An 18515-nucleotide genomic window follows, 5' to 3' on the forward strand; every position below is an offset into this window, starting at 1 on the left:
CTTATTAAGATGTCTGTAACATGATTATAGCCACAATTATAGGTTTGACTGTAAATATGTAGTTTTATATGACAAAAATTATCATTTTACCAGTTAAGATCCACTTCCTGGCTATTTGTTGAGCATAAATGATTCACTCTATTACAGCTGCAAATGTATATGTAACATTTATTTAATGTGTTATGTATGTGTGAATTATGTTATATGGCCGGTGTTAGCATTTCATCATTGTAGCTGTGGCTCCTGGGATATTCAGTGAGCCCTGGTACCAGGGGAGCTCGGGTTCAGTGGGATTTTGTGGGTGATCTGAATCACGCGCCTGGAGTCAGATCAGTTCAAGGGAGCCTTCGGTTGTGTTCGGACGGAAACCCGAGTCAGTCCGATCTCAGATCAGTGTCTGCGGACACTCTCCGCCTCAGCGTGGTAAACAAAGGGCGCGCAAACTTCCTCACTCTAGCGCGAGACTGCCGCACAGCCACCTGCTGCAGCCTTCCTATTGGCTGATCGACGCGTCAGTGACACTTTGCCCCAACTTTCCTTCTCTACCATTGGCTTACTGTTGGGACTGTAACGGTCCCGTTGACGCCATTGGCCGCCGCAGCCGTTTCGTGCCCACTTGTGGGCGGAAGCCTCTCGTCGCATTCACGAGGCGGGCCTACTGCTCAGTTGTAGATTTTGATTGGACACTTTTCTCTCCAAGGCGGGACTAAGAGCCGTGTCTGCTCTCTGGTTGGCCCCTGGGCAGGAAGCCCAGCTCCGGGGCTGAAGCCGCCGCTGTGCCCCCACTGCTCTCAGCCTGTTTTATTCTCAGTGTGTGCGGCTTCGCTGTGAGAGCGCTGCGATGATTAGAGCCGCATATGCGGTATCACACACACCTACCAGGCAGGAATATACCCGAGAAACAGCCGCGTCCCGGTTCTCCCCGCACCGCAGCCTTACCCACGACTCCCAGCGGAACCTGAAGGTGAGACATTTAATTGCCTTCACCCCCTAATCCAAGTGGAGAATAGTCGGTGTGATATCCTGGACGTGTCGTGTTTCAGTGGAGCTGGCTAACCTCACTGGCTTCGGTCTGTATGCGCCGGAAAATGAGACCTTGGTAGGACTGGAGGCTTTTACAGGCTCGGTGTGTGTGAACGCCTTCGAGCAGCGGCTTACATCGACAGGACCCGAGGTCCGAGCGAGGAAAAGGTCCAGTGGCCGTAGTGGAGAAGATTTCGACGGTTATAATCATAATGTATTACGCTTAATGTGAGCTTCGTGTAATATTGCACTCTCATTGTGATCATCACAATAGCATCTAGCTGGTGTTTGTGGTGGACACGTCTGGGTCTGGTGGCTGCCACATGCCGGCGGTTCACAGTCAATCCCAGGCTGGAGCACCCATGTGATTGCTCGTGTGTTGTGTTCAAGGTGTGGTTGGGTCTCGTCAGTTTTTGTGGCTGGAGCTCTAGGATCGAAATGCAGGTGGTTTTCAAAGGGTAACGCCACAGCTGCCCTGATCTGCTGCCGCTGGGATGATCACAGCCAGTGGCTTCATATTGTCACCTCTCCTCAGTGGGATGAAGCCCCAGTATCATCATCATCCTCCTCATCATCACACCGGTGCAATGGCACCATCACATCAGAGCTGAGGTGGAGCAAAAAAAAAAGGCGTTTCCATCTCCCCCTACCCATTTCACACACGCACAATCACGTGCAGACACCTCACACATTCATTAATTAATATTTAATTACACCCACTCATTCGTACAAACACACACACACACACACACACACTCAGACTCACACACGCTTGCAGCTCAGGACCCCCTGCAGTGGATGACCTCAGTTCAAACTCAGGATGTATTGTCTGAGGGCGCCTGCTCAGTGCTCAGGGTGTTGCTATGGAGGAGAGCGGTCAGATTTTTGGCAACTCCAGCTGCTGCAGGAGGAGTGAGTTTGCTGCTGGTCAGTCCAGGCTGTACTGCGACAACCTGTGCGTTTTGTGTGGGTGGGTGTGTGTGTTGTGTTTCAGGGGAATTCAGGGGATCATTCACTGCATCTCACTGCACTGCATCTCTACATGGTTGATGATCCTATACATCCCCCAGATCATTGATACAGATGATATAGAATCAGTACTGAGTTGTAAGGAGACAAAGGAATCTACATTTGATAAGCTAGTAGGACACAGAGCTGGTCATGATACATGACTATGATAGGAAGAGGCGGGTAATAATCTAAAGTTTTCTCACTGTCATCAAATTCCATTTGATAAGAAAAGCATTGATCATATGAGTATTGTCTATATGGTAGCCACAGCCTGATAAAGCTTGATTCTCTGTGACAAAGATCTTCACTGTTTCACAAACATCTGTGAGCCACTCCGTTGCTCTGGTTGTTTCTTCATTAGCATGAGCATAGTCGATTATTCTCATGTCCTATATCTACTTTACTGGTGAGGTAAATACTCACTAGAGCAGCAAATGAGACTGCAGCAACAATATTCTCAAACAAATGCACTACCTCCTACCCCTCCCACCTAGTAATGTTTGAGAAGCCTTTTTATTGTAAAAGCTACAGCTTTTTAGGAAACTATTGGTCAAAACTAATATTTGTGACCTGTTTTTCATTATATATGTCTCAAGAAAGGTGTGGATCAACAGACAAGTTAGGGAATAGTGGGATTTCTGTTTCAGTCTATCCATTGGATTTGCGAGAAAATGATAGTGAAAATGTAAAATACTTTTAGGGATCACATATTTTCCATACTGAATGGCTGGGTGGTGGCGGCTTCTTTTGTCAACACGTTGGCTCCACACCCACAGTCATGTTGCAGTAACAGGTATAGTAACGGCAGGGCTTGGAACCAGGCCCTGTCATGAGCAGACAAAGAGGAAAAAAACGTAGACTGAGGTGCATAGCAGGAATCAGGACTGATGACATACCTGCTGAGGCATGGAGACGCCTAACGCCTAACAAGCTCGCTCCATACAAGGCAGCACAAAAGCCGTCTGATCAAATTTGTCATCGGCTGTAACTTAAGCTTCTTTTATCCTGTTCAAATGAATAAATTAACATTCCTAAAATGTGTGGAGGCTATTTTAATTAAGGGTTCCAGTGATGAACGTTTAAAAGGGTATGTTCAGTAAAAATTTCAGATTAGGTTGCCAGATGAGAATTAGGGGTTTAGATCTCATGGATTCACTAAAACCTTTCAAGAGCGAGTGTGTTAAACGCAGGAATCCATCCCATTTAACCCTGCATAATATTCAGTGTGGCATTATATACCATCAGACCTTAGCGATCGGCACTGTTGAGGCTCAGTGTGGTTCGTCTTAGACAGGGCAGCAGCTACTCCTTATGGGTGGAAAGTTTTCTAGAGGTCTCCTTCTCTCTACTAAGGGAACTTTCTCACATATCTGCTGCTGTGCACAATTTCTTAGTTGTCAGAGCAGATCTCCAAACACCCTGTTATAGTATTACAGTCACCGTGCCTGGAGATTGCTTCATGTTTCAGAGTAGTGACCACTTCGATCTACAGCCACCTCCTCTCTCACATGATATCTGCCCCTGAGGCCAATCAGCATTTTTGCTCCTCTGGTTCTCAGCAGAGGGTCCTACTAGAGTTTTTATCTCTGCTGAGGTCTGTAGTAAAGAATGCTTCATTTTCTTTCAGTTAACCATAGATTCAAGTCCAGTCTCATCCTTTCTCGTCACTGCTGTCCCACCCTAATTTCCTCCTCCCTGGCCATCCCTCCCCCTCTCACTGTCATGTCAGTTTACTCAGTCGATTGATGTATCTCCCTATTCCTCAAGCCCTCCATCTCTCCACCCCTGTCTCCGCTCTCTTGCATCCCTGTCTTCTCCTTGATTTGATGTGTCTTTCAATTAGGCCATCCCTGGCCCGATCTCAGCTGGGTATGGCCTGCATGCTACTTGCGTGCTAGTACTACTGCTCTTCCTATGTATGAGTGGTTGCCCTCGATGAGTGTGTGTAAGGCGTTAACGCAGAGGCACATCAGTGTCACTGTCTGACAGTCCTTTACATCATGACGCTCCAGTTTTCAGCCCTCAACAAGAGAGGAGAAGCGGCTAAATGCTGACTAACTTTGTCCCTCTTTTGTTGTCTCACTCCTTTTCTCATCTAGTGCCAGTAGTACCATGTCCAGGTCAACGGGGGGTGGCGTCAACGATGTCACCCGCTATCTTACATCGGGGACGGCGCCAGGGTCTCCCACCTCCAACCCCTCATTCACTTCTTCCAGCCAGGCCGACTGGGCGGCCAAGAGGCTGGTGTGGGTGCCATCAGAGAAGCATGGGTTTGAAGTAAGCTGTCCACTCAGACGAGAAATGCATGATATTTTAGATTAACAAGCACCAACATCTAGTTGATGTTAAAATTCAGGGTTAAATTAGCTTGTTTTCACATTTCTTTTTCTCACTATCTGAATGTTAACCCTCAGGTAACTTATTAGCCCTGAGTATGTGCCTTCCTATGCAGGTGTGTCAAACAGGTGGGGCAAACCTGCACAGAGTGTGTGTGTGTGTGTGTGTTTATCTGTTAATGCTATAATGTATAGGATTTTCTTTTTATCCCCATTGACGATGTCCAACACTTTTTTTAATGCTTTCCATCTTCATGTTCGATTCTTCATCTGTGATGCTCTCAAACACATTTAGTCTCATGACTATCACAAGGTTATTGTCATAATATTTAGTTCTCCTTTGTCTCAGGATTAGCATAATGCACATTTCAAGTTGTCATTGGTGCACACTGTAGGATGTGACATATGAATTTGATGTCGTATCTCCCAGCCTCCCTCTCTCTGCTGGACTGGTTTCATAGCGAGCTCTATGAATAGAACAATACTCTCCTTCAGCCTCCTAATGTTAAAGAGGCCGTTGCAGAGACACTGACTTCATTTTACACTCATGATCTGAGAATGACACTGGTGGATAAAAACATACACACACACACACACACACAGACCAAACACACACAATCATACACAATATTCACACAAAGACACGCCGGCCCTCATCCAGTTTCATATTCTGAGTGTGTTGTGCTCAATCTGTGACTAATTTACACCCACAAACACACAGACACACAAATACAGTATTTTGTGTGTTGTGCATGTCAAGTAGCAGAGACAATAAAGCGTGGCAAAGCAGAGTCCTGTGACCTGGTCAGACCTCTAATTTACTACTTCCTGTCCAACAAGCACAAGACCAGCAGCATGACAAACAAGGTCTTCTCTGCTGTTTTCTGTCACCATCCATCTCTGTCTGTTGTGGAAGACACTCATGCTTTAAAGCTCACTGGCAGAGATTCTGCAAAACATATAGTCACCAACATAGTTTCAATGTTTGTTTCATTAGAAACACAGGGCGAGCTGGTTTACTGTGGAGTTAAAGCCTTAGACCAGAGTTTTATTAATGTGTTATAGCCAAACATCTAAAAATCTACACTTCAGTTCCAATTTTATTATTCTTTTTGGTGCAGATTGAAAAGTTCAGACACAATGCTCATTTCTCATGAAAGTTTATTTTCAGAAATTCTTACTTTATCTCCAATAATCATCTTTGCTTTGTCATCACAGTCGGCCAGTATTCGGGAGGAGCGCGGCGACGAGGTGGAGGTGGAGCTCACAGACAGCCAGCGGAAGTTGACTCTGTCCAGAGAGGAGGTGCAGCGGATGAACCCTCCTCGCTTCAGTAAAGTGGAGGACATGGCCGACCTCACCTGCCTCAACGAAGCCTCAGTGCTGCACAACATCAGAGACAGATACTACTCTGGTTTGATCTATGTGAGTGCACCAAACGGTGAACGCATGAAAGGATGAGCGTATTCACAGCTGAGACTAAGATATATCTCACACTAGTACATTAATACACTCTACATGCATGAACACGGTGAAGCAGTCTGTGCCCACATACAGTGTGCGATGTTGTGTGCATGCATGTGTTAGCGGTCAGCTCCTCTGGCATTCCCTGTGTAACTGATACAGGGCGGTAAGACTGGTGCGGAGTCAGTTTCCAAAGTTGCTCTTGCGTGTGTGGCGGCGTCTCTGGTTTCTGTTGCACAATAGGGACGACAAGGGGACAGAAGAAGAGATATAAGTTTGGTAAAATAAATAAATATATAGCCAGCAAGGCTATTGTAGAAAAAATTGAAATTATTTGATGAAATAAATGCATTTACCTTTTAAATATGATGAATGCTGTTGCAGAGAGGAAAGGTTAAGAGATGGGCAGGTAGGCGCAGAGACGGATTGTTGGAATAGCTCAGAGAGGCGTGTTACAGTATGAGATAAGATAAAGTGGCTTTATAATCGTGACTCTCACTATTACAGTTGAAGAAAAATTACAAGACTAATAATGTCTGGGTGTGGCTGGCTTTACATGAGTAACCTTTTTCCCTATAAACGAATCAAACATGAGTGAAAATTACACTTGTGACACTTCTAGTTTTTGTGCATGAAATGTATAATTTATGAATGGTTGACTTTTTTAGGTTTGACTATGGTTGACTACTCTTTTGCTAAACAGAATTTAATCCTACTGACAATCTCCACATGATCCTTAACTTAGCCCTGAATATTTGCATAAGGTGTTCTGTTTACCTGTGCCACAATAACTGAAGAAGGGTGGCAACCTGCATAATGTATTGAATCCAGAATAAAAAAGACCCATGTTTAGGGCTTGAGCTCACTAGTGTTCTCTAATCTCTGTCCTGTGTGTTGCTTCAGACTTATTCAGGCTTGTTCTGCGTGGTGGTGAACCCTTACAAGAACCTGCCCGTCTACACAGAATCCATCGTGGAGATGTACCGCGGCAAAAAACGCCACGAGATGCCCCCGCACATCTATGCCATATCAGAGGCCGCCTATCGCAGCATGCTACAAGGTACTCACCACTATCTGTGACCTCTGACCCCTTGTAAATTTGACACCATAGTGAACCCATACATACATCTGCTATCAGCTCAGCTGGTCATGGAATGTGGTGCTGAATCCCATCTGTGATCTTTGATCGCTCAGCCACGCCATGACTTTGAAGGTGTGGTAGGTTCCTCACCAACGGCTTTAGTCAGAATTAAAAAAATAATAGGTATGACAATATATTTCGCAACAGAGACTTCCAGGTGTGGCACTCCTTTCACCTACGTCATTGAATATTTGTTGTGGTAATGAGAGTGACCACATAATATACTAGTATCAACAATGCAGGACAGAACATTTTTAGGCCCTACCTGTCCGATGACTTAACTAAATGAGACAGAAAATTCCCAGCAACCATTTAAACATAGTCAAGGGTTTGTTGAGCAATGCCTCTGCCTCGGGGTGTCTTCCTGAGATGACATGACAGGACAATTGAGCCTCTGCGACTGTTAATTTCCCCCCCCCCCCCCCCCCCCCCCCCCCGCACGGTTTGGAGGGGTGTTACCACAGTGATGAACCTGTAGGACCAGTATGAATTCTTCCAGACTTAACGCATGGGAATCTTAAAAGCAGACAATGTCCACCCACTGACTACTCAGCATCATGTGTTCGGCAAGCCTGGAGAGACCAGTTCAGCTGGTGACTTGCTTCTCTCTGCAGGGCCATGTAGGAAAAGGGGTGAGACAGTCACAAATAAGGGCTAGTGTGATTCCCCCACTGTATTCATATAATAATGTATCTGACATCAAAACGTGGGGTGTGAGGCCTGACGGAGGTTTCCAGCACACTTCATGTCTGGTTGATGGGGGTGGAGTAGTAGACTTAGTGTAACATGAGCCAACCAATGGCATAGATAACCTCTCTCCCATTTAGCACCTTTCAGTGGGTGAATGATATGTCAGCATGTACAAACTACTATCTGTCTGTCTGTCTGTCTGTCTGTCTGTCTGTCTGTCTGTCATACGTAGTTGGGAGATTTCCCAATCTCCCTATATTGTGGGAAGTGACACAATTTCATTTCACTCATATAGTCTAACTTCGATATGTTTTTTCTTTCTTTCACAGACAGAGAAGATCAGTCGATCCTCTGCACGTGAGTAACCATAACACTGCACTTGAACACCAGTGTGTGTCTGTGGGTTTGTTCTTTGTAATTTGCCATGAGGGAAAATCTCTGTAGGGGTCACACTGTGTATCTAGCTCTGTGTATTGTGTTTGTACGTGCATTCATGTGTTTTATGTTATGTGTTACTTCCTGCTTGTATGCATGTATGTATGTAACTGTTATATATTTAGGTTTCAAGCAAATATGGACCAAAACATATTATACATAAATTTATGTTACACAGATCGGATACATTTTTTCAGTGGTGCAAATCGATATGAGCCAATTTTAAGATTTACATAAAATTCACTCTGAACTGAGCTTTAAGGCCTGTAAAATGAACACAGGCTCCTCCTGTCTGCCTGAACCCATCATTTGTCTGTCTACCTGTTTGCTTGAGGTCCTGCCAATCCATCTCAGTGACATTGTGCTTTCCTGCCAGACTCTTCCTGGCATTGTCAAGAATACCACTGTGGGTTCATCGTGCATCAGTGTCTCAGCGTATTTGGGACGAGTTGTCTTTTACTGCTGCTATTTTTGCTCCATTCTCGTTCATTCTTCTCCAAGAGCAACAATTCTGACACAGCCCGTATCCTCAGCCCTGCTTTCTATTTACATCTGTTTCTTTGAATGCACTGCATGGGCTCTGAGTTTATTGGTGTGACGTGTATGTGTCTGGATACTTGCTCCTGTGTGTTCCCAATCTTAGAAATGCTTCTGCACACCATATATATAATTTGGGTCATGTGGGTTTAGGAAGGACCACTTTGTTAAGAGAATGGTATTCATTGTGTACGCATGTGCTCCTCATGTTCCAGAGGCGAATCTGGAGCTGGGAAAACGGAGAACACGAAGAAAGTCATCCAGTATTTGGCTCACGTTGCCTCCTCCCATAAGGGTGGCGCTAGGAACAAGGAAGCCATGCAGGTATGTCATAGTGGAGACCTCAGCTTGAAAAATTAAGCATTACGAAAAGAAGGGCCTTTTAGGGACATTAATAATAATAGGATGGTAATAACAGGAAGGATGGAGAAGGTGAAGAAAGGGGGGCAGAGAAGAGAAAGAAAAAGGCATATATAAGTGTCTGTAGGAAGTTAAGCAGATGGCAAGCACAGGAGATGGACAATCTAGTGAACACATTAAACAACATTAAATTATTAAATCTTTAGTAAATGTAGCAACGGAATAAATGTTATAGAATATTTAAAACATTTTAAAATTATGATTATTTGCTTTCTGTCACGGGATCCGTCTCCTGTATTTGTCTCTGTTCTAATCCCTCTACTTACAGCACAGTCAACCGAGGGGTATCAATCTTCTCATGTTTCTCAGAAGAAAGACAAGAAGATGCATGTTTCTTAACAACTGTTCCTTTAACCTAATCCGACCTACTTTGAAATATCTGCTCTCGGCAATCCAATGTTTCTGCCCTAACCGAATCACCAGCATCCCTTCTTTTTTTTCTTTTTATTTACTTACTCCTAATGACAGATTTTATAATTAGTAAGTTTTGTGTTTTTTCCTGCTGGGAGTTCTGCTGTATCTCACCTTGGTGCGGGTTTTCTCAGTCAGATCTATTTTCATTTCTCAGCTATATTCCCAACCAACCTTCCTTCCTTCCAGCACTGGTTTCCCCTCATTATCCTCCTTCTGCATTGTTCTTTTCTCCTTCCTGCATATTCAGATGGATGGCTCTAGGTCTTTAACAAGAGGCTGTACTTTGGTGAACAGGGTGAGTTTCCTCTGTCCTTCCCTTCGAGTTTCTCTGCTCCTTTTTTTCTCCTGTAAGGACGCCCTAATAACTCTGACTAACCTATCAGAGTAACCTCAAACTTACTGTCCCAACTGATGTTGCTCCACATACCAGTCGAGCCTCGTACTGTGCAGAGTATCTGGTTTTGTTTTTTGTATTCCTATGTTTGTTGTTGTTATTGTTGTCTTATTTGTGTTTTTTTGTTTGTTTATCCCATTCATATGTTTAACCATCCATTCACTCTCCTCCCCCCTGAAACTTCATTTTCCCCCCACAATTCATCAGAGTTTACAATATGTGAGTATGAACGTATTTAGAAAACTTGTGGTTTTTATCTCCTTGGGTTCAAATATTGTAGAAATTAAACATTCTGCTAGAACAGATATGATTCCTCTTGTTTGGTCAAGAGAATCATATCTCAAGCTCATATTGCTTTTAATTGAGAAAAGCTTGGGTTTGGGGTCTCTGTAGTTTTGGCTTGTTTTATTCTCCTGGTTTCACCCTACGGACCTAGGTTTAGTTTTCCATTCCCAGTGACTTCCTCAGGTATTTGTCCAGCACGGACATATTTCTGCTGTAAAGGTGGCTCTGTGTGAATGCAGCTGAATGATAGCAGACTCGGGTTTGGGAGCGGGTGTGGCTGTGTTCCTGCAGCTTTCCTCGTACACGTGTGTTGCAAGTTCACAGGTGGACACACTTTACTGTGTGTTATTCTCAATGTGTGCGATGTACACATTGTCTGCTGTTTGTTTCATCTCTGTAAAGACTGCCAACCTCCTGCTCTGTGTGTGCGTATGTATGTCTGCTTCTAGCGTTGGCTGGCTCACATTTCTCGCCAGTTTTTACAGTATAACTTGCTCCTGTAGCAACAGTAACTCCCTTGGTACCCATCAGTGGCTGCAGCTGTTGCTGCTGCTTTAAAAGCCGGCCGCTGCACTGGGAATGTGTCATCAGCAGTAATGCATTGCAGCTAGCTGGGATCAGTCGACATGTACCTTCTTTATGACGTTAGCACCTAAAGCTGCAGCTTCCTCCATCGCTCTGCAACAGTGGTTCTCAACTGACTCATTAGTTGGCTTCTGGATATCACCTTTTAATAAAGGTTTTAACATTTTCAGTCTAACATGATTGATGCCCTTATAATTGATTTCTAAACTTAATGAGGGCCAATTAATCTTACTGACGTTGAGAATCATTTGTTCTTGGGTCTGGCAGTTGAGTGTGTTGCGGATGCTATTTTGGGCTCTAAAATGCACCAATTTGTGTAACTGCTCTTCAACAATGAGTCATACATTTTATTTAACATAACAGATCAATGGTTGGTCCAAATAAAAGCAGGCTTAAATGGTGCATTTTAGTGGATAGTCCCTATGGAAGTGGTTTGTTGTGGTATCTGTGTCTATGTGTAGTGTGTCTGACGACTCTCGTGTGTCTCAGGGCGAGCTGGAGAGACAACTGCTGCAGGCCAACCCCATACTGGAGGCCTTCGGCAATGCAAAGACTGTCAAGAATGACAACTCTTCTAGATTTGTAAGACCTGTTCAGATTTATTCATTTGTCCTTTGCTCCTGAAATGTCTAATATCAGCGTTATATTTTTCAAATAAAGTTAAAAAAATTAAATCTCTTCTCTTCTTTTTTCAGGGTAAATTCATCCGCATTAACTTTGATGTGGCGGGATACATCGTTGGTGCCAACATTGAAACCTGTATCCTTTTACATGTCTTTTTACAGATCAGTACGTCTCTACAGCAGCATAGGCAATGATGATTTCTGAAATATGTAAATTAATTGTTTAGTTGAACGTTTATATCCTTATCTCAAAAGTTAAAATTGTGAGAAATTTTTTAAACTTTTTTTGTAATAGACTGCACTGCTATGCTATTCTTGTTCGAATATTTGGCCATGACTTATTAATCTAGACCTCCTTGAAAAGTCTCGGGCCACTCGTCAGGCCAAAGATGAACGGACATTCCACATCTTTTACCAGTTGTTGTGTGGAGCTTCAGAACAAACAAGAGGTGAGCAAAAAGACCAAGTGTGGTGTGTTGCCTTGCAAACAGTGGTCAAGTAATTTACCACGGTCAAGTAATTTTTACTTAAATCTCTCTGTTTTACCTTGTGTCCTTTCTTCCTTAGCGGACCTGCTCTTAGGAACTGCTGACGAGTACCGTTATCTCAGTGGAGGTTCCATCCCAGTTCCAGGGCAGAGCGATTCAGACAACTTCACTCAGACCATGGACTCTATGGCAATTATGGGCTTCACCCCAGAAGAATCAATATGTAAGAGAGCAGAGGACAGAAGTGGGGAAGAAGAGCGAGAATAATTAGCTTCTTGCATATTTCAGCCTGGCTGTCATTCACATTTTCTCTCTCTGTGTCTGACCTCTTCATAGCCATGCTGAAGGTGATCTCCTCTGTGCTCCAGTTTGGGAATATAAGCTTCACGAAGGAGAAGCACCATGACCAGGCCTCCATGCCTGATAACACAGCTGCTCAGAAACTGTGCCACCTGCTGGGCATCAATGTGCTAGAGTTCACTCGTGCCATCCTCACGCCTAGGATCAAAGTTGGCCGAGAGTATGTGCAGAAGGCCCAGACGAAAGAACAGGTATGATTTTATAAGTATAGATGTTTGTACTCATGCAGATAAACAGATGGGTGGAGTCCCAACTATGAAAGACAGGTTCATGTAGTTGTGCAAGAGAGAGAATAATTTCTTTCTAGGTAATTCATGGGAAACTCTGGTGTTTCTTCTTTTAGGCTGACTTTGCTATAGAGGCCTTGTCGAAGGCCTCGTATGAGCGTCTGTTCAGATGGCTGGTGCACAGGGTCAACAGAGCTCTGGACCGCAGACAGAGACAGGGAGCCTCCTTCATAGGGATCCTGGATATTGCTGGATTTGAGATCTTCCAGGTGAGTTTACAAATAGTAGAAATCCTCCGTTGAATGTTCTCACAAGTATGAGACATGTGAGTGTGTCCTCTCATGACTTTATGAATTGTTTAACCTTTGTTTGCTTTCCTTGAACCCTGCAGCTAAACTCCTTTGAGCAGTTGTGCATTAACTTCACCAACGAGAAGCTGCAGCAGCTCTTCAACCACACCATGTTCATCCTGGAGCAGGAGGAGTACCAGCGGGAGGGCATTGAGTGGAACTTCATTGACTTTGGCCTGGACTTACAGCCCTGCATTGACCTCATTGAGAGACCGGTACATGAAAACAAAAAAACTCTGGATTGTCACATTAATTGGGAAATCAACTTTTCATTCACAATAAATGTTGTTTTTCACCATGCCTTTGTCAGGCCGGCCCACCCGGTGTTCTGGCCCTGCTGGATGAAGAGTGTTGGTTCCCTCGGGCGACAGACCGCTCATTTGTGGAGAAGCTGTCTGCTGAGCAAGGCACCCACCCAAAGTTCTTCAAACCAAAGCAGCCACGTGTGGAAGCGGACTTCTCCATCATTCACTATGCTGGAAAGGTATCCCTCCTTTAAAAAAAAAGAAGCTAATTTCATGTATGTCATCTTTCCCAGTCAAGTAAAGCACCCAGAAAAACGGCACAACTAACATTTTGTCCCCCCATCTGGTCTCCCCACCCTTAGGTGAACTATAAGGCAGATGATTGGTTAGTGAAGAACATGGATCCTTTGAACGACAATGTGGCATCCCTACTTCACCAGTCTTCTGATACTTTTATCTCAGAACTCTGGAAGGAGGGTAAGACTGTTTAACACATTTATTTCTATGCACAGTAAACCTTTTACCCATTGGCATCATATGTATATTATGCAAAAATGTGTTAAGGATATGCAAAAAGGATATGTACTTTAAAGCATTTTAAAATGTTCTAACTCGACTATTTCTTTTCCTCTTTTTCTGTTATGCAACTATACTTTCTTTCGGCTCTCTTTTCATTTCGGTTCATCTCTTTGTTCTTCTTCTTGTTCTCTCCTTTGTTTTTGTTTCCTCTTTTCCTTTTTCCTCCTGTTCCTTTGTCTTCCTTCTCCACTAATCTGGCTCATTCCTCTTATCTGTCTCCCTGTCCTCTAATTCTTCCTACATCAGATATCCAAACTCTTCCTCGTGTTTACTTCTTTGATTCCTATGCCACACTACAGGCTAATGGCTCCGACAGTAGGTTTTCCTCCTCCTCTGTGTGTCGCGCACACTCCTCACCCCCACCTCAGTTGTCTGCCCAGTTTTTGATTGTAGTGTGACTTTTAGTTTCCTTTGTGTTGTGGTGTCATATGCTGTGACAGTGTTGATTTTTTAAGCATTTTGCCACTGTGCTGTCAGCTCAGTTGGTCTCTTTTTGGTCTTTTACCATATTTTGGCTTCTAGTGACAGTGCTGTGCATGTGTGCTGTAGGTTTTTTACATGAATATAGTAGAAATTCACATTGGTTCTGTAGAAATGTGAGTTTGAAGGTAGCAGCATGCCCTTGATTAGTCATATGTCAAATGAAATTCAGCATCACATTACGCAGACATGAAGATTCGCCAACCATGTGCAAGCAGAAATGTGATCCTGAATCAGCTCTAGAGATGCAGCAACATATGGACATACTAACCTTTAAAAATGTAAAAAACAATAACTTCAGTAATGGTCGAGGATGATCATTAAGTTATTTGACCATATTTTTTACTGGTAGGAGAATGTCACTCAATACAGCTGTCATTCAGGAAAAGAAATTAAGAAAAACACCTCGGACAAACCTGTCATCATGCCTGTCTAGACATGTTCTAAGTCAACAGGTTAAACTATAACTGCCGCACCTGTTATGAACTCTTGTTGCACAGAGAAACTTTTTTTGTATCTCAGTGGCTGATACAGGTTAGAAAAAGTCTTTATTGGTTTTGGCTTCACAAAACCAAACCACTGCATCTCTAATGAGCTTCATATCCATTGTTACTCATCTGAGATCATACGGTATCTTTTGAGCAAATGTAAAAGCAGGTGTGAAAGGTTTTTGCCATCATCAAGCCATGGCGTTAACTCTGACACAACCATGCAAATCAACCACTCACGTTCACTCCACCATATTGATAATTGCTACTGAAATTGAAACTCTGTTCCTCCATGTTTTTGTCCAGTGGACCGGATCATAGGTCTGGACCAGGTGTCGACAGGAGAGAGCAGCGGGCCGGTCTCATTCGGTGCCGCGGGACTGAAGACAAAGAAGGGAATGTTTAGGACTGTCGGTCAGCTTTACAAGGAGTCTCTCACCAAGTTGATGGCCACACTGAGGAACACCAACCCCAACTTCCTCCGCTGCATCATCCCTAACCACGAGAAGAAGGTGAGACCATGTGACTGGACGGGGAAGAGAAGTCATAGGAGCCTGATGTAAACTGGAGGAAAAGTCTGACCCCTTCCTTTCTCTCTTTTCTTCTCCCACAGTCAGGTAAGCTGTCCCCACATTTGGTTTTGGACCAGCTGAGGTGTAATGGAGTTCTGGAGGGGATCCGAATCTGCAGACAAGGCTTCCCTAACCGCATCCCATTCCAGGAGTTCAGACAGAGGTGTGTGTGTGCAACATTTCACACACATGATTAATAGGATAGGGCCAACTTTACTGGGACATAATGATGTTTTTTGGTTTCTCTAAATGAACTTATACACTAATATAACAATATGCATACACCAGAATAAGAACAACAAAGGTTTCCATACCAAATGCATCTTATGCAGTTGGGTGACAAATAATCTACCTTTCATGGCATCAGCATGTCTCTCCTTCACTCTCACACTCATAGAATCCCCCCTTCTTTTCCAGATATGAGATCCTGACTCCTAATGCTATCCCTCGCACCTTCATGGATGGTAAACAGGCATCAGAACTCATGGTAAGGAGTCATTTTTTCAGTAGCTATAAACATAAAGTGTCTTGCTAGATTGACCAAACACTGTGCCTTGTGTCTGTGTTCAGATCAGGGCTCTGGAGCTCGATCACAACCTTTTTAGGGTGGGTCAGAGTAAAGTCTTCTTCAGAGCTGGAGTCCTGGGTCATCTGGAAGAGGAAAGAGACCTAAAGATCACTGACACCATCATACGCTTCCAGAGCGCTTCAAGAGGCTACCTCGCACGCAAGTAGGAGAATAACTTACTTTAAAGAGTTTTTTACAGTACAGATTTTAATTTTAAAAATATTTATTGTACACAAATGCTCCTTAGTTCATTTCAGTCCTCATCCTGGTGACATTACTCTATACCAAATAAGACTAAAGGGACAAGGGATAATGAACCCCTCACAGTGGTGCGGTTTCTCTTTAGAGGGCACTTGCTTGTTTCTGTTCAGTCTGTAGTTTTGGGTTTCGCTCTTTAAGGAGCATTAACATTTAATCTTCAGGAATGCTAGCAGCACTGACAAGTCTTGGCTCGGAAGACCATGAAGTTTGGGAAAATTTTAAAAACAATTCCCCAACGATTGCCATGAAAGATAAAACTGCATCTGTCATGCTCATACAGGACATTATCTACTTTCTGCATCCAGAGGAATGATCCGCCACCTCCACATATATTTACAATGACTTATTGTGTTCTTGTTTCTCTGCAGAGCCTTTTCGAAGAAGCAGCAGCAGCTCAGCGCTATGAGAGTGATGCAGAGGAACTGCGCTGCCTACCTCAAACTCAGGAACTGGCAATGGTGGCGGCTGTTCACTAAGGTACTGTCAACATGACAATCATGGCATAGACATGAAATTAAGTATGCAGATATCTCTAAGTGGCACTGCTGAAAGACTTTCAAAATTTTTTGGAACAAAGTGTCTGGTCATTTAAATTAAATCACTGGGGAATGTGGATGTTCCTCACATTGCACTAAAAGGCTTTTTCTGGACCTACCAGGTGAAGCCCCTGCTGCAGGTAACCCGGCAGGATGAGGAAATCCAGGTAAGGGAAACTGAGCTCCAGAAGGCAAAGGACAACCTCACCCGAGTGGAGCTGAACTACACTGAGCTGGACAAGAAACACCTTCAGGTAAACAAATGTCCATTTCATTTAGCCGACTGTCCATCCCTGTTCTGCCTGCATTGATGAGATTTGAATCACTCATCCCTCCTCTCTCCTCACCTTGACACCCGCTAGCTGGTGGAGGAGAAGTCAGTGCTGGCTGATCAGCTGCAGGCGGAAGCAGAGCTGTTTGCAGAGGCAGAGGAGATGAGAGCCAGGCTTGCCAGTCGGAAACAGGAGCTGGAGGAGGTACTAGGCGAGCTTGAGAGTCGACTGGAGGAGGAGGAGGAGAGGGGCGTGCAGCTGACCAATGAGAAGAAGAAGATGCAGCAGAATATACAGGTTAAGAGAGAGATATGGTTTATTCTGCAAATCTAGTTTATTCATAAAAACAGAAGAAAATCTGTGAAGTGTGATAAAAACGATATACAGTCAGTCCCTGAGGTTATGTGATTCTTACATCATTCCCTTCTGTCTTCGTCAGGACCTGGAGGAGCAGTTAGAGGAGGAGGAAAGTGCCCGACAGCGCCTCCTGCTGGAGAAAGTTACCTTGGAGACTAAAGTGAAAAGTCTGGAAACTGACCTGCTGAGTACTGTGGAGCAGAGAGACCGACTGAGCAAGGTGAACTTCAAATCACGTTTGTGTTATACATATTTCTTGGTGTGTTTCATAACCCTATACCATATCGCTGTCATTTTTCTCTGAGCAGGAGAAGAAACAGTTTGAGGAGCGACTAAGTGAGGTCACTGACCAGGTCACTGAGGAAGAGGAGAAAACCAAGAGTCTGACCAAACTCAAGAACAAACAGGAGGCTGTGATCGCCGACTTAGAGGGTAACTGTCCTGATACCTTTCTCCAGGCAAACTGCAGGTGTAAAGTTGCTGAAGCATCTATGTAGTGATCAGTCTGTATGATGTCGTACAGTAACTTACTGTGATGGGATTTGAATAGAGATTTATTTTCAATTTATATTTTATAGGTTTGAGATGATTTTCATCTAAAGGTTTCTTTAAGCAGAATGCAATCTGGATTATTGTATGTCAAAAATACCTTAACATTTAGCCAAACAAATGTGACTATGATCCTCATCATATTGGTGCAGCTCTAGCTAGTGGGATATTATATTCACCAGCTTATTTTATCATAGAATTTGAAAGCAAAGAGTCTTAAATCTACAGTGGGTAACTGATGGTTGAAATGTTGTGATCACTGTTTGCAGAGCGCCTTAAGCGTGAGGAGCAGGGTCGCTTGGAGCAGGAGAAATGGAAGAGGAGGATCGAGAATGAATCAGTGGAAACCCAGGAGCAGCTGTCGGACCTGGGCATGCTGTCCGCTGAGCTGAGGGGTAGTCTGTCGCAGAAGGAGAAGGAAATCACCACCTTACAGGGCCGGTGAGACAAAAGAGGATATATAATAAACAAAATAACACAAAAAGGACAGTTTGAGAGTTTGACAGTTTTCAATAGTCCAAACCATTAATCTCTCCCTGATTTTGTTAGGTTGGAAGAAGAGGGTGCTCGTCGTTCTGAAGCGCAGAGGGCACTGAGGGAAGCCACATCCCAGGTGTCAGAGCTAAAGGAGGAAGTGGAGAATGAGCGAGGGATGAGGGAAAGGGCAGAGAAGCAGAGGCGAGACCTGGGGGAGGAGTTGGAGGCTTTGAGAACTGAGCTGGAGGACACTTTGGACACCACAGCTGCCCAGCAAGAGCTCAGGTAAACGATAAACTGTTACATAAATTATTAAATAAGGCAAAATGATAAAATATGATATTTGAA

The 18515-nt window shown here is 43.9% G+C and overlaps 1 protein-coding gene across 1 annotated transcript in view; it reads left to right on the top strand.

Moving 5' to 3' along the window:
* Positions 1-830: 830 nt before the first annotated feature.
* The window catches only part of myh14 (myosin, heavy chain 14, non-muscle), a gene marked incomplete in the record, with an annotated part of 25656 nt that continues 7971 nt past the window's right edge, over positions 831-18515 (top strand). Inside the window, 28 exon segments of the mRNA XM_062398837.1 lie at positions 831-964; positions 4134-4311; positions 5589-5795; positions 6738-6894; positions 7995-8022; positions 8853-8961; positions 10073-10084; positions 11225-11317; positions 11431-11494; positions 11709-11807; positions 11926-12069; positions 12183-12397; positions 12550-12702; positions 12825-12998; positions 13094-13267; positions 13391-13505; positions 13854-13922; positions 14882-15087; positions 15189-15310; positions 15565-15634; positions 15718-15878; positions 16345-16453; positions 16635-16766; positions 16875-17081; positions 17224-17361; positions 17450-17573; positions 17960-18131; positions 18240-18452. Coding sequence (XP_062254821.1) covers positions 4147-4311; positions 5589-5795; positions 6738-6894; positions 7995-8022; positions 8853-8961; positions 10073-10084; positions 11225-11317; positions 11431-11494; positions 11709-11807; positions 11926-12069; positions 12183-12397; positions 12550-12702; positions 12825-12998; positions 13094-13267; positions 13391-13505; positions 13854-13922; positions 14882-15087; positions 15189-15310; positions 15565-15634; positions 15718-15878; positions 16345-16453; positions 16635-16766; positions 16875-17081; positions 17224-17361; positions 17450-17573; positions 17960-18131; positions 18240-18452 — 3632 coding nt within the window.

Source organism: Platichthys flesus, chromosome 11, assembly GCF_949316205.1.
Source record: "Platichthys flesus chromosome 11, fPlaFle2.1, whole genome shotgun sequence".
NCBI classification, from domain to species: domain Eukaryota; kingdom Metazoa; phylum Chordata; class Actinopteri; order Pleuronectiformes; family Pleuronectidae; genus Platichthys; species Platichthys flesus.